General features: G+C 39.4%; 1 protein-coding gene across 3 annotated transcripts in view; it reads left to right on the top strand.

Annotated features, from left to right (window-relative positions):
• The window catches only part of FNDC3B (fibronectin type III domain containing 3B), a 358,046-nt gene that overhangs the window by 137,680 nt on the left and 196,551 nt on the right, over positions 1–23,815 (top strand). Inside the window, exons 1-2 of one of the 3 annotated variants that reach the window (XM_073359377.1) lie at positions 17,943–18,105; positions 18,263–18,305. The exons of 1 other annotated variant lie outside the window; for it this stretch is intronic. In XM_073359377.1, the coding sequence (XP_073215478.1) occupies positions 18,073–18,105; positions 18,263–18,305 (76 nt within the window). In that variant the 5' untranslated portion in view covers positions 17,943–18,072. Of the gene's footprint in view, positions 1–17,942; positions 18,106–18,259; positions 18,306–23,815 lie in introns of those variants that run through there. One more of the 3 variants, XM_073359376.1, reaches the window with a different exon arrangement.

The following is a 23,815-nucleotide window of genomic DNA, read 5'->3' as shown; positions in this document are numbered from 1 at the left end:
ATCTTTTTTGAGATGAGGGGACCACATCTGTACACAGTATTCAAGATGTGGGCGTACCATGGATTTATATAAGGGTAATAAGATATTCTCTGTCTTATTCTCTATCCCTTTTTAAATTATTCCTAACATCCCGTTTGCTTTTTTGACTGCCGCTGCACACTGCGTGGACGTCTTCAGAGAACTATCCACGATGATTCCAAGATCTTTCTCCTGACTAGTTGTAGCTAAATTAGCCCCCATCATATTGTATATATAGTTGGGGTTATTTTTTCCAATGTGCATTACTTTACATTTATTCACATTAAATTTCATTTGCCATTTTGTTGCCCAATCACTTAGTTTTGTGAGATCTTTTGAAGTTCTTCACAGTTTGCTTTAGTCTTGACTATCTTGAGCAGTTTAGTATCATCTGCAAACTTTGCCACCTCACTGTTTACCCCTTTCTCCAGATCATTTATGAATAAATTCAATAGGATCGATCCTAGGGCTGGCCAGAACACCACTAGTTACCCCTCTCCATTCTGAAAATTTACCATTTATTCCTACCCTTTGTTCCCTGTCTTTTAACCAGTTCTCAATCCATGAAAGGATCTTCCCTCTTATCCCATAACAACTTAATTTACGTAAGAGCCTTTGGTGAGGGACCTTGTCAAAGGCTTTCTGGAAATCTAAGTACACTATGTCCACTGGATCCCCCTTGTCCACATGTTTGTTGACCCCTCAGAGAACTCTAATAGATTAGTAAGACATGATCTCCCTTTACAGAAACCATGTTGACTTTTGCGCAACAATTTATGTTCTTCTATGTGTCTGACAATTTTATTCTTTACTATTGTTTCAACTAATTTTCCCGGTACTGACATTAGACTTACCAGTCTGTAATTGCCAGGATCACTTCTAGAGTCCTTCTTAAATATTGGCGTTACATTAGCTATCTTCCAGTCACTGGGTACAGTAGCTGATTTAAAGGACAGGTTGTAAACCATAGTTCATAGTTCTGCAATTTCACATTTGAGTTCTTTCAGAACTCTTGGGTGAATGCCATCTGGTCCCGGTGACTTGTTACTGTTAAGCTTCTCAATTAATTCCAAGCCAGTGGGGGTTCTCTGTACCTCGGGCCTGATCCTGAATTTCTTAAGTGGGAACACTAGTACAGAATTGTGCCTTGTTTACAAGTCCCTTACTAATGTAAGTAATTCTTACCCAGGTAAATAGCCCTACCTACTTCAGTAACACAGCTATCATGATTAAGGGATTGCTGGCTTCACTCTGTTAATTGTAAGCTCTTGGAGGCAGAGACTGTCTTTTAAATAAATCTCTACAAAAGGGCCAAGCAAAATTACAGCACTATGTAAACAATTAATAAAGCCCTTGTATTTATTAACAGGACAACAAACAAAAAAACCACAAAACTTCTCATGACCCTAAAATTTTCATAGTGTTTCTTCACCAGTTCCTTTCTACGTACGTCTGGTTAATCTTTAAACTTCTCTTTTTGCCCAAGTAAGATATAAACATCTGGCTAATATGTGAATCCTGTGATTGCTTTGCAAGGCAGTCTTGTAATTTATTCACAAATAAGTCTGCAGATGCTAATGAGAATGATATATGCCAGCTGTCATCTTTTCTGTTGTGTCACACTGGTCTCGTCTTATAAACTCTGCATTATTGTTATTTTTCATTCTGAGAAGCTCATTTGTATGTACTTTCTGTTCTATTGGGTACTCAATTTTCAAAGAAAAGTGCCTGCCAAAATTGCAGATGCTGTTCTGCAGCCTAAAGTGTTCATTTGCCTCTGTAAATGCAGAATCGGTGTGCATTTTTACAGGCTGTTTTTAGAAATTGGGCTCAGTGTGCACATTTCTGACTAGATGAAGCCATCAAATGAAAAAGTATGTCTAATGCTACATGTTTAAGTGGTTGCATTGTTTTGAAAGATTTACTATATTACTAAAGTATTTTATGAGGCCTTTGGGCATACACACCCTATAAATGGAAATGAATTATTAATTATTATGAGACTGATCAGATTAAAGTGTAATTTTACCTGACTGCTAAAACCTGTGTCACTTCGAAACACTGTGTGAGGTCACATGTTCTGACTTTTTGCTGCCCAAAACCATACTAAAGTGACCTGTTATTTCTTTAAACTTTTTTCATATAGTTATATTCCCCTAAAAATAGAAAAAAAATTACTATTTCCCTGTTCTCCATATTTAAGCATGCACAGATTATGTTACATATTGCATAATCAGTACAAGTTGTAATGTGTAGTTACTTGATGAAGTTGGCATGCTGCACTGGCTAACTCAACTGGGAAGGATTAGCAGAGAATTAAATTTTAAAAAAATATTAGTTCTGAATGTGTCCCTTTTGGTTTTATACTGCTACATTATTATTTTGCAAATGACACAGTATTTTTTAAATAATAATGCAGTGCTTTTCATCAGTAGATTTCAAAGCTTTTTACAAAGTAAGTCACTGTCATTATTCCCAATTTGCAGTTTGGGAAACTGAGATACAGAGGTAAAGTAACTTGTCCCAGATTACCAAGTAGACCAGTGGCAGTACTGGGAATAAAGCTCAGCTCTCTTCAGTCCAAGACCAGTGTCCTATCCACTAGGCCACGCTTCCCCATATAATTGATAATGCATAACACATAATAGGCTCAAACTTGAAAAACTGACTCACAGAACTTCTTGTTACTTAGTCAGCTGACTACAGTGGGATGCTTCTCTGGATACGAATTACCCATATGAATGACCGCTACAAAATTGGGCCTAATTTTTGCCTTATTTTAACCCTTGAATGTAATACTAAATTGAAAAACTAGTGCTCCTGCTGTAACATTGACAAACAGTATATCATGTTGAACCCACATAAGGTTACGTGGAGTTCTCTTGTGTTTTTTTGGACTTGAACTGTAACCATTAGTGCTGTGTGAAGTATCACACATCCTTTGCAGGCGTTCATATGAGTGTTTCCTTTGGTTTTTATCTACATGGATTCGAGTCACCAAGGTTCACTCTGAGATTTCAATAAAATACAAAAATTCACATTGTGACACCACTGGAGTGGACAAAATTCACAATGAAAGATGTGAAAGAGTAATTTTTGCAGGATATGGATGCAAATTCATAAATATACCCAGGTACGTTTTGAAAGGATCATGAATTTTAGCAAACCTTTCCACAATTCTGGTCTGCAATTTGAGTTGGTGGCAGCAAAACTCTGTCTCTTTTGTCTCCATTGAGCAGAAGGCCACACCCAGGTTGCTTTGCATTTCATAAACCCAGTACTCTCATATGATAAGTGTCACATGCCCAGTAATGTGAATGTCAGGGGAAAATGCAGGACTGGAATTCAGCATGGCACTCCTGTTTCCTCCAGCTGTATGCTGTCTCTTGGCATATGGGAAAACAGGACACATGCAATCCTTCCACAGGATTAACAGCAAATGTGTAAGCATTAATATGCTTTTGAGCTGTTTTATAATGAGTATAGTTTTTCACTGTATTTATTATTGTGTTGTGAAATGGAATCTGTTGATTTGGAAGCCTTATAGACAATGCTTATTTCTTGCCATTTATTATCTGCCAAATTGCCATGTACAGTTATGCTAGCAACAGATTTCTGACAAACTCACTCGAGAATTTAGTTGCTGTTGTCATGATACTGGCCTGATGGTGCCAACGAATTCTAGGAATCTAGATATAGCGTGGTTGTCATTCCTAGGAATTCAGTAGTTCTGTAATGTGATAGGATGATGTAATGGTAAGAATGGCTGTACTGAGTCAAGATGGTCCATCCAGCCCAGTATCCTGTCTTCCGACAGTGGCCAGTGCCAGATGCTTCAGAGGCAATGAATAGAACAGGGTAATTTATCGAGTGTTCCATCCCATGTAGTCCAGTCCCAGCTTCTGGCAGTCAGAGGTTTAGGGATACCCACAGCATGGGGTTGCATCCCTGACCATCTTGGCTGATAGTCATTGATAGGTCTGTCTTCTATGAACTTATCTAATTCTTTTTTAAACCCAGTTACACTTTTGGTCTTCACAGTATCCCCTGAAAATGAGTTCCATAGTTTGTGCATTGTGTGAAAAAGTTCTTCCTCATCTTTGTTTTAAACCTGCTGCCTATTAATTTAATTCCTTAATATTTACTGTAATTACATTAATCATGGTGAGCTCATTTAGTATTAATGCAGCTTTCATAAACACTTCCCCTGAAATTACATATCTAGACAGGTCTTTTAAAGAGCTACCAGTACGAGTATTTTCCTTTGATAAAACAAGCCTGGCGGTGGTAACTGTTCTCTACTTTTAGAGAAAACTGCTTCGGAAAATTGGAAATATTTTATTGCATTGGCTTAATGCTCAACTGTCATTATTTGTTAGTGTGTCTTGCACAACTAAACCTATACTCCTCATTTACATAAGAATAAATGGCAACAAAAAAGCTGATTTTATACAATTTTGTGTAATCAAAATTAATTGAAAACAAATAAAAACCATTTGAGGTAAAAACCTTACTTGTAAGTCATCTAAGAAATTTTTCTTCCTTACACAATTTTCTCGTGTGTGTGTGTATTATGTAATATATACAAATACTCTTCTGTTTAAAACAGTTTGCAAACATCCTCACAAAACCCCTACATAAAGTATTTCCAATGTAAGTATTTGTTCGTTCACTAACCAAGGGAGTGCTTAAGAGAAAACAAAAGGTTCCACTAATGAAAGTGCTAATAATGCGCCATTGATTAATAAGATGTAAATGATAGGCCATTAGTTGGAGTTACTACAGCACCTCTCAATGCATAATGTGCTTCATGTTTCAAAGAAAACCATTGCAACATACAGGGTGATCTGATACCTGGATTATCACAAATGGCAGGTTTGTTTAGCTATAATTTTGTGGATTATCTTTATTGTATGTTTGTGATCAGTGCTTCATAATCTAAAATTTAATACATAAACACTAAGGCCCAGATTCTGTAGCTGGCGTGGTGAAGGCAGACCCACCCCTCGTTTTGAAGTCAGTGGGATTCTATGTGGGCACAGGTATCTGACCAAACAGACATCTGTAGGATCAGGGCCTAATGTAGTAGGTGTTTGACTGCGTTGCAGAAATATAGAATCATAGAATATCAGGGTTGGAAGGGACCTCAGGAGGTCATCTAGTCCAACCCCTTGCTCAAAGCAGGACCAATCCCCAATTTTTGCCCCGATCCCTAAATGGCCCCCTCAAGGATTGAACTCACAATCCTGCTTTAGCAGGCCAGTGCTCAAACCACTGAGCTATCCCTCCCCTGGACATGAGCATTCAGTAGGTACAGTGAACTTCACTGTGTTATACCTGCGTTTATACTCTTTCCTTCTATCCCTATTGTGTTTTTTGTTTTTACAAAGTGACATTAGGTAAATTTAAATGAAAGCAAAGGGACTTGATCAGTTTTTTAAAAACCACATTTTTCTCTGATCATTCGGTTTATTTACTATTGCTACAAATAACCCCCAGAGTATTATAACAACTGAAAATGATTTGGAAAAAGTTCTTCTGTATGTTTACTTTATGCTTTTGGTAGTACTTTGTGAATATTTGCATTCATTGTTTTCTCTATATGGTCACTAAGGAGATTTTTTCCTATTTTTATATAGATCTTTCACACAACAATAGGGGAGAGAAAAACACTTAAAATAAGAAATCGCAAATCCACACAAAGTGGCAGGAAATCTTAGGGACAGATTGTCATATCTACAACTATTTTTTTATTTGATTGACTAGATTTGAAGTTGATACCATCCTTTTAATTACAGAAACAGATAATTGATGGTACTCCTATAATTGACTATACTCAACCAGCGAGCTGAAAGCATCTGTCCCACTAACTCAGGCCTGCAGCATCTCTGCTACATTAATAATCAGGAAGTCTGCTCTAAATCAGACTTCAGTGTTTCATTCCATAGCTTTTACAAATGTGGCAAATGTTATTGCTTATTTTCATTGTTACCATTTGAAGATGTTTCAAATGTTGTATGCACAAGAGTATCAAAAATGTCTGTATGTGGTTTCAAGTACTGTATATTCTGGTGAGACAAGGAAAATAATCTGAGTATTGTTCACTGTGTATCAAATGAAAGAAGCATCTGTTAGTAAAAAGATATACTAATGCTGATCATAAAAATCTGGATGATAATATTAAGTGTTTAAGAAGTACTAGAATTTATCCTAGTACAGGAGAAGTACAAAAATTCCAGACATTATGAATATTAGAGCTTGATTGGTTGGAGATAGTGAGAGAGAGAGAAAGAGAAGCCATGAAAACCCTACCAAATGAATCTTCTTTAGTTAGCTTTAAACTCTCTTTAGAGATCAGAATAATTCTGAAATTAGGACCTTTATTTAGAAACCTTCCATGTATGGTAGAAATTATTTGTGTTCAACTAATACTGTAGTTTCAGGAGGATATGGGGAAAGAGAATTTGGAATTAGAAATTATAGAAACTCATCATTTGTAAATTCCAAACTATTTAAGCCAATTAAAAAGTGGTATGTGGTGTTAATGCAAAACAACAACAACAAAAAACCCAACCCCAAACAAACAAAAAAACCAATAACTTAGAATAGGCTTAGTACTTTTCATGTGCAAAAAAAAATGCCTATTCAGACTGCAACAACTCTTTGCACTGCTACCTTTGGGGGTGGTGGTGGGGGGGGGGAGGTGTTTGAGGATGTAAGTAGTTATGCTACTGATGCATGTGGCCTTTCAAGGATACCTTTCAAGTAATGGATTGCAGTAATAGACGACTTCACATGCAGCCAGAGTTGTGGGTAGTTGTGAACACATTCTCTGATGGTTCATGAAATAAGATACAATCCTGGTTGAAAATTAATTTTGATGGTGAGAGACACAAAGGAAACAATAGGGAGTGCCATAACTCCTTTGCATTCTTTCCTTATTGTGATGGGGGAGCAGGGAACTAACTGGAAGCAGGTTCAGCTATGCAGGAACAGGTGGAGTCTATATAAATCCAGGTAGCTTCCAATTGACAGGGGCTGCTGGGAAAGGCTGCATGAAGGCAGCCAGCCAGCCATCACTCCCTAGGAAGAGGGTTTTGGAGCTGGTACACCCGGAGAGAGAGGGGAACCAGGTGTGGTAGGAAGCAGTCCAGGGGTGGAGGAAGGCCCAGAACTGCTTATCTGAGGGTCCCTGGACTAGAACCCCAGAGTAGAGGGTTTCCCTACCACTCACTGAGGGAGTGGAATCAGGGGGCAGTGAGAGGGAAGACTGTCTGGGATTGCTAGGGAGAAGGAATTTTGCTATCCTGGAAGGGGGGAATATTGAGTGAGCCGGCCGCAGGGCTGAGTCACAAAGGGGATGCTGCAGTTCCTGGGACAAGAGACGAGCTGCAGACCTGTGAGTAGGGTTGCCAACTTTCTAATCGCACAAAACCGAACACCCTTGTCCTGCCCTCTGCCCTGCCCCTTCCCCAAGGCCCCACTGCTGCCCTGCCCCTTCTCCAAGTCCCTGCCCCCCACTCTCTCCATCCTCTCTCCCTCTGTTGCTCACTGTCCCCCACCCTCACTCACTTTCACCGGGCTGGGACATGGGGTTGAGATGCAGAAGGGGTGAGGGCTCCGGCTGGGGGTGTGGGCTTTGGGGTGGGGCTGGGGATGAGGGGTTTGGGGTGCAGGAAGGAGCTCAGGGCTGGGGCAGGGGGTTGGGATGTGGGAGGAGGTATGGGCTCTGGGAGGGGGTTAGGGTGCTGGAGAGAGTTCCAACCTGGAGCAGGGGGTCAGGGTGCAGGACGGGGTTTGGCCTGCGGGCTCTGGATGGGCGGCACTTACCTCAGGCGGCCCCCGGAAGTGGCCAGCATGTCTGGCTCCTAGGCGGAAGGGCCAGGGGGCTCTGCCTATGCCCTCAGGTGCCATCCCCACAGCTTCCATTGGCCACAGTTCCCGACCAATGGGAGCTGCGAAGCTGGTGCCAGCACTTGGTATGGGGGCAGTGTACGGAGCCCCTGTGGCCACCCCTGCGCCTAGGAGCTGGACATGCCGGCCACTTCCGGGAGCCGCATGCAGCCAGGGCAGGCAGGGAGCCTGCCTTAACTCTGCTGCACCACTGACCGGAACTGCCAGGGTCCCTTTTTGACTGGGCATTCTGGTTGAAAACCATATGCCTGGCAACTCTACTTGTAAGAGAGAGAGAACGACTGCGTGCAAGCCACAGAAGGGGCATTGACCTCAAGAGCTAATCCCAGAGTGACCAGGAGGAGGCACTAGACTGGTGGTGAGTGGTGCACCCCATGACATTTATGTTAGCAATAAACAAACACCGCCCAAAAAGCTAATCCTCTTTGTTAGCCCTAAGATGTGGAGCAAAGATGTGGAGCCTGACTTCCAAGTTGTTCTTGGACTGCCCTGCTTTCTTAATACTTAAGGAGGACCTGGCTGGTTGTCAACATTGATTGGAAGTCTGTGTGGCTGGAACCACTGACATCATCTTTAAAGATCCAAATTACTGATAGGGGGCATATGATTACTTGCATTCTTTGCTGCTTGATCGGTGTACACATGCTACATTTTAAAGACTGGGACCTTAATATTTAGTTTTTGAATAGAAAATGTTTGGAATCTGCATTTGAATCCCAGTAGAAAGTCGGTTGGTTTGGAGTTTGGATTTGAAGCCTGGGACATTTTAGCACAAAGTATGTAAATCTTGCATAATGAATTAGTTACACAAAATTTCAGCCGCTTCTGAACCAGAACTAGAAAACTTCCAGGTTTGATTGGGATTCAGAAGCAAGACCTCGCATTGGGTTTGGATCCAGGGATTCAATTTTAACCCTCAAATTTGGAGGAGCTGGGATTTGGAGGGAAAAAAAGAGCTGGCGGTTGTGAACCGATTTGTTTTCACATTTTGTAAGATGCACAGTATCAATAAACAAGGTTTCCTAAGGGCAGGTCTACACTTCAAATGCTGCAGTGGCGATTTGCAGATAGATCCAACCCCAGTCTGTCTTCTGATGCCTTGTTACTATCTGCTCTTCTTTTTCTGTCCATAATCTCTCTGCTGCCCTTTTCTGTTTCTGTTCTTCCCCTTTCCACCCTCTTATTTTGTTTATTCTCTTTTACCTTCTTTTTTGCTCTTTTTATTGTTTTTTATTTGTGTGGTGCCTGTTCCTCCCCATTCTGTCATTCACTGAGTGCTCATTTGTGAGACGGAGTGGCTTCTTGGTGCCATGGCTGAGTGGAGTACCATGAAAGCAGAAGAAAGAAGCCTAATGGCAGTGGACTGATGTCCCAGCCTGTACAAGTGAACTCCTCTCATGGCTGACTGCATTAATGGACACCACTGGCTCATGGTTGAAAGGGAGCTACTTTCATAATGTTTAAATTGAGAAGAATAGTACATCATGCTGCTTTAGGACATAGTACATCCTGGCCCATGTGCCCACTGGATCAATCTGTCAAACACTGGTTACTGGAAGATTGATTATGCCATCATTGGACACCTGTAAGTGCAAGAGGGTTAACAAATGTTGTTCTAAAGTAAGCAGTCTGCCCTAAGCTGATCAGCTGTACAGATATTCAGAAACATCCATTCTGAATTTAAATTCTTTCTCTCTCTTCCTGCTTCCACTTATTCTTTCTTTTACAGATTCACATCTACCTGAGAGCAGGTGTGGGCATGGGTTTGTGCCGTCACCAAATCCAAAATATTCTTGAGGCACAAAAAGTATGTTTTAAATAAATAAAATTAATAATAATAATTTAAAAAAACCCTACACTTCTGTGTATGTAAATTTATCAGGTAATGATCTACTACTACAATTACCGGCTGATTTCTGTATTGGTACTAAGTAATAAGGAAGTCGGCCTGTAATGATAATAGGAATACAGAAATTATTTGAGGGTTTTGTAGTATTTCTACAAAACCCCACAACAGAAAAGCACTTCGAACCTTAGGAAAGGGCCATTGTTCCTGAGACGTGTAGATCGAGTGCTAGAGCGGATTGACTAATGTTGTGACTAAGCATATCAGCACTGGTGTTTACACTGGTGTGTTTACACTGGTTTACTGGTGTTTCTTGCTCAGATACTGTGGGGATGAGCATAGTTTAAACACCTACATAAACTGATAGAGTTCTATTGTAAAGCTCTGTATTTATGCAGTCACTTAATCCAATTTCTAGTCTGGTTTTGGTACTTGTTGGCTGCCTCTTGGAATCAACTACTTCTTGCTCAAAAACCATCATAGATTGACTAATTCAATAGTTTTAATTTAATCTATGATGGCATAAGCAAAATGAAATAAAATATGATTACCTGTTCTATTTTCAAGATTTTAAAACAGTAAAGTCCAGATTTTGAGATAATTTGAAATGATTTTATTCCGATGTAATTAATTCCCATGATTGTAGTGAAGTTGCTTCTGATTTGTTCAGTCTCCAGATGGCAAAGCATGCTTCATTAAAACTCAGAAATCTTCTGCTTATAATGACTCTAATGCTTATCATGAGTAGTGGTGGTACAAGGAATCCAGTCAGGCTGCTGAGAGCTTACAAGGCTAATTTCTAGCAGGTTGTCTTAATTCCATATTTAAAATTTTAAAAAAGTAAAAACATCAGAGTTTAGAAATGCATGTAGGCAGAGTGATGTCATCCGTGATACTTCATTAAAAGTTGTACTGTACTTGACCATTTCAAGAACTTTGTGTCATTTTAGGAGCTTCTGCTCATAACACCAAGTATTAAAACCATCTGTTTCAGAGGAAAGCTGTTTTACTCTGTGTCTTTTCCGCCATGAAGATGAACAGATAACCAGGTTAAGCTTCCAAAAAATGAAGTTACTCATGCAAATAAAGTAATTTTCTTTGTCATCTATTGAGACGCTGAATTTCTGCTTTTTTGTATAAATGATTCACACAGTATTAGCATGTGTTGAAGCAAACTGGGACCAGAATGGCTGGTAACTTCTAGGTTTCTCTACCTGGTGTGATTAGAATTCTTTTCATGCTTGGCATGTTTATATAGAATTGCTACTCTGAGATAAAATAATGAACAGAAGGCAACTCGCTTAACAGAAAAGACTGAAGAAACAATGTATTATATAAGCCTGTTCTGTAAGTGGTTTAGTATGATACTCTTGTAAACATCAAATTACTAGGATTACTTTGTGCATTTTTCTTCATGGGGCTTAGAAAGCTCCACAGATAAAACTCTTAAGGCCTGGGTTCTATTCAGTATAAATTAAATAATCTCTAGTATAGAGATTATTACAATTTCTCCATGTTTTTTATCCGGTTTTCCTTTTAGTACAAAAGCTACTTTGTATATATGGATAAAGGCATGGTTTCTGGTTAAATACAGGGTTTTATCTCAATGAAGAGATTGCTGATGCTATAGGTCTTGAATTCCAAGTTTAGTGGTTTAAAATATGGAGTTAGAGCTTTGGAATTCATTCTAATGCATAGCATGTAAATTGCAGTCCATAAATATCCAATGGTTTAATCGTTTGTGAATGTTTAGGTCAATAATTGTTTTTAAAGTTTTCTTTCCTAGGGGGTTTTTTATGCATTTTTTGTGTGCCAAAAATGACTTGGCTCATGAGGTTGTCCACTAGGAAATTGGATATTCCTTTGTAGGAGAAGGGCAATGATACAGTTTAATATACACAGCAGAAAAACATGAAAGAAGTCAAGTGCTGGCATATTGTGATTCTTTTTTTCTGAAGTGTGTGAATTTTATAATTTGCTGTCTCCTCTTTTAGACCTTTTCCCCCTTTCCCCTTTAAAGCTTGAATAAAAGATGGGGTTATTAGATCTGGTGTTCTGGGTGAATTCCAATATATATTCAGCCTACATAAATTTTCTCCTGTAGTTTCAATTAATTTATGGTACCTTTCTTCTCTTTCTGCCCTAGAATGTCATTTTCTTACTGTGTGTAAAACAGCTGCTGCATTTCACCAAAGGGAAAGCTTCATTTCAGTGATAGATGGAAGAATTGTGATAGTGATCTGTCTATCTAAATCACATACAATTTGCAGTGGCAGTATCCATAGGATAAATTACATCTGTCTGCCTCACCTGCTCCCTGCCCGCTAAGCCATCTCTCCTGGGATTTATTCTAACATTCCAAGCTTCTGAGAAGCTGCAGAGAACCACTATTTTGAAAATAAAATAAAATAAAATACATTTTTCAACAAAAATGTTTCTTTTCACCCAAGTATTTTTGACAGTATCCTCATACACTGTTCTAGGGTGTAGGATATGCAGTATTATGTCCTGGACCAGTGCCAGGTTTAAGGTCTAGTGCCCAGCCACCTTTTAGGGCCAGAAATGCCTAACCTCCTCTCCCCCCCCCCCCCCAGGTATTTAGGTGCCTAAATCTGGATGTGAGATTTTGGCCCAAAGAGGAGTCTTAGTCTTCAGGGTTGTCAATCTAGGCCATATGGCTTTCATTATACTAAATATAAAAAATGTGAGGAGTGAGGGGGAATGGTACAAAGCCAGCAAGAGGGTGAGAGAAGTCAACTTTGCCAATGGGGGCAGGTTGTTTTCTTAAAATAGTTTTTTTTTTTCACCTTCCCCCTTTTTTAAGTAGCAGCTTGAGAGTGAAAGGCTTTTCCCAGAGTTATTTTCCATACGTAGTTCAGTGTTGGTGAGAAGATTAAATTGGTTTGTTTTCCATTGGCTTAGTCGGTCTAAATCCACCCTTTGAAGCAAGGTCATAAAGGATCCTGCAGATTTAAAAATCAGCTCTTTATTCAATAGTCTACCCGAAACCCTCAGATTTTAATTTAAAAAAAAAAAAGTCTCGTGCAAATGATGTCTGTGTAGCCTAAGGTTTATTTAAACAGAAAGCTGAAGTCAGCTTGAACAAAATTTGGCTAAAATGGGGCTGTGTTATTCAAGTGGATGTTTTGAACAAAGTTCCAAAGTTTCTGTGGAAATAATTTTGTTATACTGTATGTTTAAAAAAAATACCCTAAACCCACATTTGGAAAAAAGCCTTTTAGACAGAATTTTATATTCTGTCCTTTTAAACAGAAGTGTATGTATTTAGATTTAAATTGGGTGGTGTTTTATTAGTGAGAATTTAGAATTTTTCTATAAGCTTTTAAAATTTTTTTTTTTAAAAAAAGAGCTCTCCTAATTCCCGTGAAGTTACATTGATGCGTCCACTGTGTATGGTGGAGAGGAGAGGAATAATACTGCCTGCCAACCCGCAAGTCCAAAAATCACAGGACCGGGGGAGGGAGGGAGGAGTGAGATTGGCTTAAAATCATGATGGGCTTTTATTTTATTTTTGTAAACCCCTCGTGCTGTTTTTGGTTGGTTTCATGATTTCTGAACTCCTGAGGTGGAATCACCCCCGTCTGTGAGTGCGTGTTTCAGGAAATTCCTCGTTCAGTGCACAAACAGTATACACATGAGCGCACACACGGTGGTGGACCTCCTCCCTTTTAGTTGTGTTTGAAAGATGGGACATCTTCCCCCCCCCCATGCCTTTCCCTCTCCCCAGAAAACCCCCACACCATCCCTTCCCCAGGCACTGATCTCCACTCACTCCCCAGTGCCCTGCCCTCTGCATCACTTCCCTCCAACCGCCGCCTACCTTGTTCTTTCTATTTCCACTGGGCACAGCCCCTACCCATTTCTCACCCCTTTTACAGCCCCCTGCGCAGCTCCTTTCTCCCTCCCTCCTGGGATTATGGCCTGCTCAGATCCCCACCCCACCCCGGCTCAACTCCTCCTGTCCCCAGGACATTGCCCCTGACTCCTGTCCAGGTCTCCACCCCCACCTCTAAATACTGCCCCTCCCGAGCTTCCTCTCCCCAGCTCCAAATCACTTCTTCCTCTCCTCCTCCTACCCCCTTTCCCCCATCCTGTCCCAGCCCCTGCCCATTTCTGGGAGAGTGCAAGCAGGCTGCAGCCGACTCCCTGTAGGCTTGATAGGAAAGTGGGGAGGGGGCATTCTCCTGGGATCCCCTTCTCCCCATCTCACTTAGTGGTAGATAGAGGGAGATGATGGGTACAAGCTGGTTACCTGCTCTCCACTTGCCTTATGGGTGGCTGTCTCTGACCCCAGCAAGAAAAGCAGGGGCAAGATGCAGCAAGCAGAGCAGTGCCTTCTGCTGCCTCTTGCTCAAAGCACTCTGCTCCGTCTCCCAGCAGCAGCTTGTGGCAGCTACAGCCATTATGCTGGCAGGAATCCTGAACTGCCGGGAACTTTTCACAAGATTGCAAGAGGTCGATAGCAATGTTGCAAAATCTTAGTATTCAAGACAGTATTGGGAGAGTTGGCAGCCCTGGTTGCTGTGCAGGCCAACCACGAGGCTGAGGGTGGCTGACTGCTCCCCCTGCTTCCTGCATCAGCTTCTCCCGGCTCAAGTTTAGAGTGTGCCGAAGGCAAAAAAGGGACAAAAAATCAGAATAGGGACACAAGCCCCTTGCCTGTTTAGCATAGCATCTTTAGTGATGAGACCAGTTCAATAAGTTAAAGGCAGAGATGGTAGCACTACCTCTAGGTAAGGCAGCCTGGCACTGTCCGTTATGAAACTATTTTCACTTTCTTATAACTTTGCCAAACTTCAACTGTTCAAGCTGAAATTTCCTATGCCAGATGTCTGTCTCTGGCTGACTTTTTTTTTTTGCTGGCATTTCAGCAAAAAATGGTTCAGATTTTTCTGAGAGAGATTAGGGGAAAATGTTGTTGAGATGCTCTGCTCCAAAGACTGGTGGTGTTAGAGACTTGAAATTTGGCAGGAGGATTGCCCTTCTGTCAAGCAAGTCTTTTACTGTGGATGTGAAAAATACCCCAAATTTGGCCAAGTTATAAAGCCTCTGAAAATTCTCAATTTGCACCTACTCAGGGAGTAGTTAGAATTTAGCAGCTAAATTCTCCAAAGATTCTGTTTGCATTGAGCATGCTCCAGCCGAGGGATGCAGGGGCTGAGCAAGACTTTCCCTGCAATTCCTGCTTCTAAGCTCTTGTGCACTGGAGCTAGGGCTGGGCACTGGTACACTGCCTTGCCTGTGCCCTCCTTGTCTCTCCTGTCGGTGCTCAAGTAGCACGGAGGAGGAAACAGCATGACTGGAATGCAGAGGGGATAAGAGTCAGACTGTAGAGCGTGTAGGGATTGGAGGGAGTGGATTCAGACAAGGAGCCTGGGTATATGACTTTGCAACCGAAACTTTCTTTAATGTATTGGGGTTTTTTAATGTAGTATAAGTATCTGTTGGCTGGGACTGTGAACATCCTAACTGTGTTTAAAATCCTGAGACAGTTCTGATCGAAGTGGGACCATTGTCAAGTACATATAATGTGAACTAGGCCTCCCTATCAAGGTTAATAGTTATAAATAAAAAATTAGTAATAGTTGAAAGTGTACTTGGGGGGAAGGAAAGCTTGGAGGCTTAATGGAGGTCCATCATGTCACATTCTTTGTGTGCTAATGAGACATTTCAATTTCTTGGAGTGAGAGCTGATTTCATATTCCCAAATCAGTTTGAAATTCTGTAAAGGCAGAAGCAATGCCTTTACAAATATAACCGGGGGAGGGAGAGAGAGAGAGAGAGAGAATTGATTAACATGGTAGAGTTTTCTACTGTAACATGAAAAGAAAAGAGCCCAGAATTGAAAGACCATTATATGAACCGTTCCTATTTCATTGCCTTGCCTGTGAGCTAGCTAATAACAATCAGTGACAGGAGCATAATTAGGGGAGGCTTACAGTTGTGTTGCGGTCTTTGGGATAAATGAATGCTACCCTGGGCACGACAGTTTATGTACATTTCCAGCCCTTACAAACATTGTCACCTTTTTTTTAAGAGCCTCGGACTCCCTGTGAAAGCTGAAACTTGCTGTTGCGCTGGTTGCCGGTGATTTAAAAACAAAATCTTCCAAAAATAATTCTTAATGAGGCATAGCCTTGTGCAATGCATTTGTCATTCACTGGCCTTTCTATCTGAAGGCATTTAAATACTGCGTTGGTGGGGACCAAATAAGTATCTAGACAGACAGATTTGTAGTTCTGTCTGAGGATTAAGTTACTGAGCATGCGCTTAAATGTAGTTCTAAAGTATTTCCCATCAGTTTTTTAACTTTTTAATAATTTTTAGATCTAAACATAGTGCTGAGCAGAGAGACAGCACTTTTTGAAAAGCTGTTGTGCTTACTGAATTGTAAGTTTCAGACAAAGACCTTTTTGTTCTAGAGACCTATCTCCAGGGGTTGCTAGAAACCTAGAGAAGGGCTTGCAGTGTCTGGTTCTCCTTGCTGTGGACGAATAGGAATGCTGATATTTGCTGAGTGGATGGCTGTCCTTACTGTCCAAACAGATCTGTGTTTGCCAACTCCGAACATATTGCAGTCTCTGTGAGGCACTCCATCATGGCTTGAATAGGTTCTCTTGTGTTCAGACTTTCTGACTTGAGAAATATTTCTTTCAGCCTTCACTGATCCATCCATAATCTCACCAAACCGTTAGTGACCAAATAAGAACCAAAGATGACATTCTCAAAGGAGGGATAGAAAGGGGAGGAAGTAAAAAGAAGGAACTATTGCAATGTCTTGATTTTACCATTTGTTGGCAATTTTTGATAAAATTAAATTTGGTTCTTGCAAAGAGAATGGGGCACACTGCAATTTTTCCCTGAGCAAAAACTGTAGATGTAAGAATTAATACACAATTAATTTTATTTGCAAAATTTATTCCTTCTGTGTCCCTAACAGATGGGATGAGACATTCACTCTAACAGTGAATATCTAAATATGATATTGTTATGGTATTACTCCTTGTCAACACTGATCCATATGCAAAACTACTACAGTAGTGCCCTGCTTCTACAATAGGATTTGTGTTGAACCCACGTCAGTCCCAGTGACTTCAGTGGCCTCTATGCAAGCCTAACTTATCCTTTCCATAAATCAGTGCAATATCTTTCGAATAGTACGGATCAGTTAGTGCTTGTCAGGAGTGAGGTGCATTTGGAGAGCTGGATAGGGAAGCTTTCATAAAATCTGCATTGCCTGATTGTGTTAATCTCTTACTTTCAACTATACTAAAATTTCCCTCTACACTGAAAAAAGAAATGTTCCCGCACTGTAGTTAAAAAAATGGAATCTTAATAAGCACTGTGGTTCCCTTTTAGAGTATGGCTCATCAATTTCCATTTTCAAAGCACTTTGCAAACAATTATTAATTAATTCTCACAACTGAATGACGTATTCTGTTTTATAGATAGTGAAACTAAAGCACAGAGTTACTGAAGGCCAAAGAGGAAATCTTTTAAAACTGGGATCAAAATTGGTCTCAGATTTGCGTTCTGTACCACTGGTCCACAACTCTCCCCATGTAAAAGGAGATAAATAAGGAAGCACTTTTTATTAAGTGTTTGTTGAAAAAAGTCACTGCTTCAACAACTCGTTTCTATATTTACAGCCGATTCTGAAGAGATTATTGTCATAAAGTGTAGTCAGTTGTTTATGGCAAGAAGATTTAAAGAGAAAAAACAGAACCACAACTAAATGGCAAGACAGTAAAAACATTAAATTTGCACATGCCTTTCACTTTCTTTGCAAGACCGTGCATTAATTATTTCCTCTACTGTGCCTTCTGAATACACAATTTATAGGCACTTCACAGGACGTTATAAATTGTAGCTAGAAGTTAATTCATTTTCTGAGGTTCTTGTGATATATTGCACGATAAAATACTGGCTAATTACTTGAGTATAGCACACAATACTGTAAAATATCTATAAATGAGCTTGGTTTCTGCATTCAGTGCAGTATTACTTGACTATAAAATACCCATAAAATAGTTAAGTTTCTGAACTTTGCACCTTTTTTCTAGTGGAGGAAGAGATGATTTGCGTAACAGCACGGATTCTTCATGCTATGGTAAAACTACACACATTCCAAAGACTGAATAACTACTGGTTATAACTTGTTTCCTTGGCTCAATATGATAGACAGCTTGAAGCTGGTGTTCATTCTGCTGATTTGGAGAACCATGGTTCAATTTTCTTGAAGTTCTACAAGTGGAATCAGGAGTGAGAGAATCATGGGGAAGCTGCAGATATTTGTTCTTGACATGGTAAAGGGGTTCTTTGTTGGTCTTTGACCCTTGCATCATTTAAAATTGGGACAGAAAGTAGAATTTACGGGACAAGTTGAAAGAGTTTTAAAAATATTTTTTCCCTTCACCGTTAAATGGACAAGCTGTAAATCAAGTTATTTTTACTTTCCAGAAGCAGATGAACGATGGAAAAGCAATCCTTTGTATAATAACAAAAGGTACTTGTGAAAATCCAGCCTCTCATCCTGACTCCTGAATCTTAGATTTTCCTGCTTGTTTAAAAAAAATCAATGTAATGATTCTTACTAAAAGAACAAAGCTGCGTGACTTAATATGTGATTAAGTGGTTACTGGATCTCCTGATTTCTGCTGTTGACTTTGTGACTTGGCCTTAGGTAAAAACACTTAACATGAGTTTATCCATTGATAAAGTGGGTCTAATAATACTGACTCATGTCAATAAAATGCTTTCTCCACCCCAGCATTCTATAAAAGACAGGGGAAAATAAAAACAAGGGATGAGGAAAATTTTTATAATTAGAACTAAAGAAATGAAAACAAACACACTAAGATGGCACTTTTTTGTGGCTCAGCTGGTGCATCTATCTTGTCTTGTCTGTGTTTGCCATTTAGACTGTGAGCGTCCTAGGACAGGGCTCTTTATTTCTTGTCTTAGTACATTATTCATGAGCACTTAGAAATATTTTTATCCTGGGGTAGTGATGTTGAGAGAATAAATGCAGGCAAAGTCCTTCATGTCCTGTTGGTTGAAGATAACTTTTCCTTATTTCCACTGTTTGTTATTTCATATATTATTTACTATTTTGTATTTTCCTACGTCAAAAAAAGTGTTGCAACCAACACGGAATTATTCTGTCTTAGACTTGTTCTTAACAGATAAAGAACTGATTACAGAGCTAAAAATGAACGGTACCTTAGATACAAGTAATCATGGCTTGATCACATTTATAATGTGCAAATAGAATAAAGTCCAAAATGCACACATACAAACTTGGTCTTTTAAAATGGCCAATTTCGTAAAGCTGAAAAAAATTATGAGCTAAATCAGTTGGGAGGAAGAATTTAATTAGAAAAATGTCAGTGATAATTGGGAATTGCTTAAGAACATAAAAAGCCACAATTGAGGAAGAAGATGTGTGTGTTTTAAAAAGCCATGGTTTAGAGGGGAAGTGAAGGTTATTATAACAAGTTGTGTGTGTGAAAATAAAAACAAATGGGAGAAAGGGGAAGTTGATAATAATGAATATCAATCAGAGGCTAGGAATTGTAGAAAATTGATAAGGGAAGCAAAGGGACACAAGGATCAGTAAAGTTAAAGACTAAAAAGAGGAGCTTTTTAAAGTATATTAGGAATAAAAAGAATCCTAACAATGATATTGGTCCATTACTGGATAGAAATGGTAGAATTATCAATAATAGTACAGAAAAGGCAGAAGTGTTCAATAAGTATTTCTGCATTGTATTTGAGGAAAAAAACAAATGATGTAATCTCATCATATGATGATGCTCTTTCCATTCCACTAGTATCTCAGGAGGATATTAAAGAGCAGCTACTAAAGTCAGACATTTTAAAATCAGCAGGTTCAGATAACTCTAATCCAAGAGGTATAAAAGAGCTGGCCGAGAGGCTTGCTGGACTGTCTCTGATTTTCAATAAGTCTTGAAACAGTGGAGAAGTTCCAGAAGAATGGAAGAAAGCTAATGTTACGCCAATATTTTAAAAGGGTAAATGGGATGACCTAGATAATTGTAGGCCTGTTAGGCTGACATTGATCCCAGGCAAGATAATGGAATACAGGACTCTATTAATCAAGAGCTAAAGGAGGGTAATAAAATAAATGTCAGTCAACATGGGTTTACGGAAAATAGATTCTGTCAAACTAACTTGGCATTTTTTATGAGATTTCAAATTTGGGTGATAAAGATAATAGTGTTGATGTAATATACTTAGATTAATTAATATTAATTTAATGATTGCAGGTTCCCAGCACCTGAAAAGATCAGACTCATAATCTATAAACACTGTACTGCAGCCAATAGTCTTCTAGCAAAAGACATCTCCAGTTTTAAATTTATCTGTCATGCTCCTTCATCAGCCAGAGGAGGTCACTTTAGCAACCCAGTTCAGTTTCTCCCAGCCAGGACCCTGGTAGACTGCCTCTGCAACTCTGGGATGGAAGATGGAACCTTGGTATTTACCCTGCATGACAATACAGAGTAATGGCACCATGCAGGCCTCGAAACTTTCAGCATCAGAGAATTGCACTGTTGATTTTTTTTTTCCACTTGTCCTGTGAACTTCTTAGCTTCTGATACCTTGGTTATCTATAACTCCCGCAAATGTGGAATTGAACTGAAAGTAGAGACTGTGTTCTCAACTTTAGACGCTTAAATTAGATGAAAAATCTAGTTTGTGCTCGAATGGGTATTTAGGCCTCAAAATATACCTTTAACATACATATACAATATAAATATGTACCTCCATGCTGATTTGAATTTTCAAATGGGGAGTTTCATCATCCATCTTAGAATCCCAAGTTTTAAAACTGAACTGACCATATATTCATGTATGCTGATCTCAACTCCCTATCAAATAATACAGTTCAAGACAATCACCTATATTTTTGTATACATTTCCGTAGGGTGTTTTGAATTTATCCCTTTAAGTAGGCTAATCACATTTTTGCCCTAACTTTAAAAAAAAAAAAAAAAGTGTAGGTCTTGCTTAGTAGTAGTGCTTGCTTACACTATGAAACAGAGGAATTCCCAGAACTGAGATGTTTTCACTTAATATATTGCAAGATAGTGCCCATGTCTTTTGATTTCACACACAAAGGACTGCAGCAAACAGCAGAGTCCGTATCATACAATAGTACAGAGAATGTATTGATACTTGACCTTAAATTGTTAATTGTCAGATTTGTAGATTCAAGTTTTGCCATTAGTAACATCTCATAATTATGTATATTGCAAAAAAGTTCTTTAAAACATATGGTACAAAATAAGCTTTTCTTTATGCTGAAATACTATGTTTTGGAAAATATAATTTTGCTAATAGGATCTGTGCTGAGTTAATATAATTCAGATGTACTGCAGAATGCACAATGACAAGCCATTTTTCCGAGAAGTCTTTATGACTGTTTGCTCTGAGCAGGTATGGAAGGTTATAGGACTTATTGAGGCCCTCCAAGAAATAAGAATGTGTGATATGCTGATTAGAGCACAGAATTGAAAATCATGATGCTTTGGTTCTATCTTGGCTCTTCCACTCACTTGTATGACTGAGGGCAAATATTCTTCAATTTCGTCTTCTGTAAAAGAGGAATAATCCTACTTACCTAACTCAGGAAAAGTTTTATTGAGATTCTTGGATGCTATGGAAGTGCAAAGTGTTATTCATTATTGACCTTTTTCCCTAGTAAATAACTTTGATATAAACAAATTTTATTGTTTTCTGGTAGCTTCTAGACATCCTGGGTTCAGTACTGGACTTAAAGATTCATGCACTTCTGCTTCTCAGAGGCTAGAATAAAATGTCATTGGGGCTTCCAGTCTCAGCAGAAAAGTGTCAGCCCTCATTTCTCCTCTGCACTTTATAACTGTAACTAAGATGAAGAAGCCTTGAAATGTTCTGAATGATTTAAAAAGGACAAACCTGCCAGCTGTTGGAGAAGTGTGCATTGCTCATGGAGAACATCAGTAGAACTGAAAGATGGGAGGCTCATGGAGGTGGAAATTCTAGTGGGGATTGAAGGGTAGGGTAGAATGAAAAGGAGTGTGGAAATGTTTACTCCTCTTTGAGACCCCCACCTCCATAACTGAAGTATGAGAGCTGTGATTGCAGTACAAATTTTTCTATCATCACTGGACTAAGTTATCTTCTAAAGATTGGCTGATTTTCTCCTCTCACCATAGTGGTTCATCAGTGGAGGAGAATTAAAGAAATTAAGTAGTATGGAACAACTTATAACCTTATCAATTTATAACCTCACAATTTATAGCCTTTCTTAAGTACCTTGAGTCATAAAAAAAGAAGTGTGAATGCTATTGTCACACGCATTCATGCTCACCATCGTGCTCCTTCCAATCTCTGAATGACTAACCTGCCTCCCAAGTCTGGAGTACATAACATTGTTACAAGGGAGGAAGAGCCAAGCATTGGCTCAAAGAGTGGAGAGAAAGGGGACACAGCCATAACTTCTGTGGCTTCCTGATTTTCAGTAGAGTCCTTGAGGGTAAAAAGCATGTTCCCTGATGGTCAAACTTGAGATCTCTGCTTTTGAAGCAACTGCATTAAGTATTCAGTGATACTAGGCGTGCAGTCATAATGCAAACAGAGGCAAGAAATTTCCATATTTGTGTGCGCTTTCAGTAAGCTTTCTTAATACGCATCTCAAACACTTAATAAATTACTGAGCATCTGTGCAATCTTAAATTTCTAGTAGAAAGATTATACTAAGAGTGAAGACTTAAACCAGAAAAGAGCTAATGAGTTGCAATTCTTGTAAACTTCAAGTAGAATTAACGTATGGTCAAAACTGTTTTTTGGGCGTTTTTTTAGTCTTCCTAATTCAATAAAATGCCTGTCCTTAGTTGCAATTGGCATCACTGTCTAGTGTAGCGCTATATTTTCTTTGGTTTTTACCCTAGTTTATATGCTGATGTTCACAAACCAAAAAAGTTACTGTTGGATTTGTAATTTACACAACCATGTACAGTGGAAGTAGCTGAGTCACAAGCCCAGAGTTCTTCATGGGGACAGAACTTCATCATTACTCAATGAGTAAGAGCTATTACGTGAGCAGGGCTTTCTTCAGAACTAGTGATGGGAATTCTGAGTCACCCAGTCTTGATTGTTTTCATTTGTTTTAGTTGTGACTGGAAGGATTGATGTGCTGACTTGTATGACCCGATCTATTGTTTTAGTCACTGTTGTGTAAGATGCTATTAATAAAATGTGCAGCAAGCTGTGAGAGCCTTGGAATTGTGGTTTGGTCTGGAGGCCTCATTCTTAAAGCCTTACTTTGGCATCATAACTAAATTATATCATCTGGGAAGCATGAAGTGGTGAAATCTCATTTCATGGGCAGGTTAGTGATGGAAAGGTGAGGGAGTTGTCATTCGATTTGTAAAAAAAATCTACAGAATCATAATTTCAGTGGTGTCACCCTCAATGCCATCACAGGGAATACTTGCTGCTCCCACTTCCTGGCACCCAGCTCCAGGTTCTCTGGTTGGTGAAAATGTTGATAATACAGTGTCATTGGAAATGGGCTGAGTTGGGTATCATTTGAAAGCCCTTTGTCTCTCCCACAAACACAATGGTACCAAACACGACAAACCTAGAACAATTATGTAGTTATATATTCGAGAAATAAAAATTAACAGGGTTTTTTTAATGAAACTTTACACAGGGATTCATTGCCTACATTAAAAAAAAACCCACAACACATTGACCTTTGGTAATCCTAGGAAAATTAGCCTTTAGATGAAGAACTGGAAACATTTATTCATCAAAGTCATTGTCTAGTTGTCACACTGATCTTGGCCCACAGTGCACTCGCATATCTCCATACAATGCAGGCAGCTAGCCAAATATTTGCAGAATGGTGAGCATCTGGTCTTTGCTCTGGAGCATTTGATTAGCCGAAGGATTGATTCAGGAGTGCATGGTATTTCACACTCAACTGGTGTGATCAGTCTATCC

Source organism: Lepidochelys kempii, chromosome 9 (assembly GCF_965140265.1).
Source record: "Lepidochelys kempii isolate rLepKem1 chromosome 9, rLepKem1.hap2, whole genome shotgun sequence".
In the NCBI taxonomy this organism is placed as follows: Eukaryota; Metazoa; Chordata; order Testudines; family Cheloniidae; genus Lepidochelys; species Lepidochelys kempii.
The sequence above is the reverse complement of the archived record's forward strand: the minus strand, read 5'-3'. Positions and strand labels throughout refer to the sequence as shown.